Source organism: Charadrius vociferus, unplaced genomic scaffold, assembly GCF_000708025.1.
Source record: "Charadrius vociferus isolate BGI_N301 unplaced genomic scaffold, ASM70802v2 scaffold2733, whole genome shotgun sequence".
In the NCBI taxonomy this organism is placed as follows: domain Eukaryota; kingdom Metazoa; phylum Chordata; class Aves; order Charadriiformes; family Charadriidae; genus Charadrius; species Charadrius vociferus.
Window position 1 is genome coordinate 15 of NW_009647672.1, and position 3,712 is coordinate 3,726.

The 3,712-nt window shown below is 59.2% G+C and overlaps 1 protein-coding gene across 1 annotated transcript in view; it reads left to right on the forward strand.

Annotated features, from left to right (window-relative positions):
- Positions 1 to 1,114: 1,114 nt before the first annotated feature.
- LOC104282954 overlaps positions 1,115 to 3,712 on the forward strand; it is a gene marked incomplete at its 5' end in the record, with an annotated part of 32,393 nt that continues 29,795 nt past the window's right edge. Inside the window, 3 exons of the mRNA XM_009881087.1 lie at positions 1,115 to 1,453; positions 1,759 to 1,909; positions 2,996 to 3,130. Coding sequence (XP_009879389.1) covers positions 1,115 to 1,453; positions 1,759 to 1,909; positions 2,996 to 3,130 — 625 coding nt within the window. The remainder of the gene's footprint in view (positions 1,454 to 1,758; positions 1,910 to 2,995; positions 3,131 to 3,712) is intronic.

Sequence of the window (3,712 nt, forward strand, 5' to 3'; positions counted from 1 at the left end):
GTGGGAGCGGAACAGATGGTGGTCGGTGCTGGGCGAGCGCGGGGCCGGCCTGGGAGATCTGCCTCCTGCTCAACGTCGTCCTCCTGCTGTAGGCAGGAGGCAGAAGGGCAGGAGGTGGCTGTAAGGGAATTTCTGGTTTCTTCCTTCACCCACTCCCTGTCTGCTGTCTGGGAGGAATCCTGAGCGTCGCTGGTGGAACCTCCTCCCTGTCTTACCGGCTGAGGTCCGCGGGAGCCGTTCCCGCAGCTCCCGCTCCCCGTGCTTCCGATGAGTCTGTAGAACTCGTTTGTCTTCCTCCCGCCTGCTCTCATGGTGTTTGAGCACGGACGCATTTTAGAAAGGAACCTCGAATTAACTCTGTCGAGGTAACGTGTCCGCTGGGACAGCGGCTGCCTGGCAGGGCTCTGCCGCAGCGCTCACCCACCGGCTCATCGCTTTCACCCCGGTGTCACGTCTTGCTCGTGCCCTCAGCGCCTCCGGTGCCCCCTGCGCGGGGATGGGGTTTCCTCCGCTCCGCTGTGCACAAGCGCTTCTCCCCATCCGGCTATCGCGCACAGAGACAGCTCGGAGCAGAATTAACGTGGTATTTCTGTGTGTGTCAGGGCAGATATTCCTCAGGGAGAGCGGCCTGGGGCTGAAGCATGGTTGCCCTGTAACTGTTCCGCACAGCTCAGCAGCGACAAATGCCGTTGTGCGAGTGTTGCTCCTGTCAGCTTTGCTGACGGCGTCGTTCATTTTTTTCGATGTAGCAGCAGCTATTTTTTTTCTTATTCCCCTTTTCAAAATGGTGGCTGAAATGGACGTGCAACAAAAGGTGCCCAACTCAGATTTGATAAGGTGCTACGGCTGAAATCCGCTGCGAACAGAAATGTTGGACCCTGCAAAACCTCGAACAGCCGCCTGAGCCTCGCCGCATCTCCCTGAAGTGGACACAGGGGATCTCTCCCTGCGAGCTTGCAGATAGTCTGAGCTTAAAAGCAGGCGATAAGCGTGTTTCGTGACAGGTAGCGCAGGAGGAGGAAGGTGAGGGGATGTGAGCTGCTCTCTGTGCTCACGGTTTGCGGGTTGTTAATCAGGTGGGTCGTGATGGTCTTGGCCATTTTCTCCTTGGAAGTCTCTGGGCGCAGAGTGGCCCGCCGGCGCTGACACAAACCCGCCACGCTGCGATAACGCCGGGCTCATCCTCTCCGAGCTGCGGCCTCGAGCTGTGCCCGGCCCCGAGCGAGCCTTTGGCGATGCCGGCGTGCTCCTCGGCGGTTTGCACGGAGCTGGCGAGCGCCGTGGGGCACGCAGGAGCGCAGAGTGGCAGAGCCGCGGCTGGAGTGCCGGCGGGGAGGGGGGGTGTGGAGCCGGGAAAACCTCGGTGCACCCGGAGGCGGCTCTGAGGAGGGAGAAGAGCTGGTTCCCGCGGCTGTGCCGGCGTGGCCCATCCTTGCGACGGCTCTGGGGTGCTGTGCGGCGCCGGGCGCCTCGGCTCCCCTCGTGGGTTTTGTTGCTCCCCATTAGCAGTCTTTGCTAATCTGAAGAAAACGCATTTCCAGTACAAAACTAAAGGCTGTTTCCAGACCGGTTCGCACTAGGAGGTGGCGGATTGGGGGGGTTTCCGTGTGGGAAGGGCAGCAGCGTTCTCGGGATGGAGGTGGGGAGCGTTTTCCTCCGTGCCCGGCAAACCCCGGAGGAGCTGAAGTTACCTTTCTCCTTTCCGTGCCGCTTCTGCGCATCCTGGGTTGAATTTGCCTGTCTGTCTGTCGCTTCCAGCTCGACTTGGCGGATCTGCGGAAGGAGCTGGATAAAAGCCAGAGCGTGTTCCCCGAGAACCCCTCCGTCTGGGTGAAGGACCTGGCCGGCTATCTCAACTACAAGCTGCAGGCGCCCCGGAGCGACCCCATGCTCAGCCAGCACCCCCACGGTCAGTGGCGGTTAACCTGCCCCGCTGCTGGGGGGGCGGTGGGACAGCTCCGGGCGGTCCCTAAAACGCCGGGCGGTGGGGTGACGGGGCAGCCGGGCAGCGGGAGCGGTGCAGGATGGCAGCCGGCAGGCTCCGAGCGCTGCCCTCCCGGCCCCCCCGGCAGCCTTACGGAGACACTGAGGTTGGAAAAGAGCCTGAAGGTCGTCGGGTCCGACCGTCTCGGTCCCAGCAGGAAGGAGTCCAGTTCTTTGCCGGGTTTATTTTGTGCAGGTTTAAGAGCGCAGGTTAAAGGACAGGGCGCTAAAGAGGCAGCTTTTAGAAACATCGGAGCGGACAGGAGCAAAACAGTCACAGATGCAAAAGGAAAAAAAAAATTTCCTGTTTTTACCTGAGACAGATCAGGTCGAGCCTGTCCCACAGTCCCGGCCTGTTCCCCGCAGACTGAGGCGTTTGGGCTTTTCTTTGCTTTTCCCCACTCCTCCAAACAGGTGGGTTTTTTCTGTGCCAGAACTGTCTCAGGAAACTTGGTAATAGTAAAGGCATACGACTTCTTTTTTTTTTTTTTCGGCAAAGAAAATCAGGATTATTTACTTGATTCTGGCTATCGCTACAGTTGACTTGCCTTGATTATAAGACAATAACATTGTCCGCACCATTGGCACGTTAGAGACTTTCTGTAGTCACCCCTTTCCACGAGGATGCGTGACCTGTACCTACTATTGCGGAATTAGGGAATCTGCGCGCAAGTATCCCCGCTCGTCTTAAAAGAGACGTTCTGGCTGGATTTTCCTTTTATATGTGATTTTATATGCGCTCACTTGCTTTGAGCACTTGTTGCTGGGGATGAAAGAGCAGAATATCTTCATGAAACCTGTGCGTGCCGTGCAGTATCAGCGTTTAACAGAGGGCAATCCTTTATCGCTGAGTTAGATGCGTCTAACGTAGGATAACTGAGAAAGAAGTCGCTTGCTGGGTGTGTGGTACGTGAGGACGAGGTGCCTCTCGCGCTGGGCGAGCTTCTCCACGCAGCTGAAAGTCTGACAAACTGGCGCTCGCTAAACTCTTCCGCTCTTGTGTTGGCTCCAGACTATCCGTACTGCCTCGTCAGCAAGGAGCTGAGGAACATCATCAGGTCCCTGCTGGGAAGGTCGTCCAGCGTGCTGGAGCTCTTCTTCGACCACTGCATTTATACCATGCTGCAGGAGCTGGACAAGACCCCAGGTGAGACGCGGTCGGTGCGGCTCCGGAGTGTCGACAGAGCGTTGTGCTCGGTTAGTGCGGTGGTTTCTCCGCGAGGCGGTCTGGTGCTGCGGGGTTCTGCCCGTGGCGATGCTGCTCTTTGTTTAAAGAGCTCTTCTGAACTCCTCTGCGGAGAAGGTGAGGTGGGAAACTCCTTCTGCGCATCGCGTGTGTGGTGAGGGGCTGTTCCTGCCCGGCGGCTCGTTGGTGAGATGCTGCTCTGGGTTTTTGGGCCGGAGGAGCCGGGGCAGGCATAGGTAGGAGCCCGGCACGGTGCTGTCAGGGGGAGGATCGCAGACTGAGGGGCGCGTGGTGGAAAATGCCTTTCCGAGGGCTTTCACGCCGTGGCATGAGTTCCTGCAGCTTTTTGCTTTGGGAGTTGCGCCGTGTGTAATTTGGAGAGATGCTTGGCTGCCGGCGGAGCTGTCGCGAGGTCGGGCTGCGACGGAGGACCGCGGGGCTCGGCTGGGCGCTGCGGCTGCGTTGGCCTCTGCTGCCGCCGCTGCCCCTGTGTCGGCCCGTGAAAGCTGGGGGCGCCCTGGGGGATGGGCGTGGTGGGCGCGG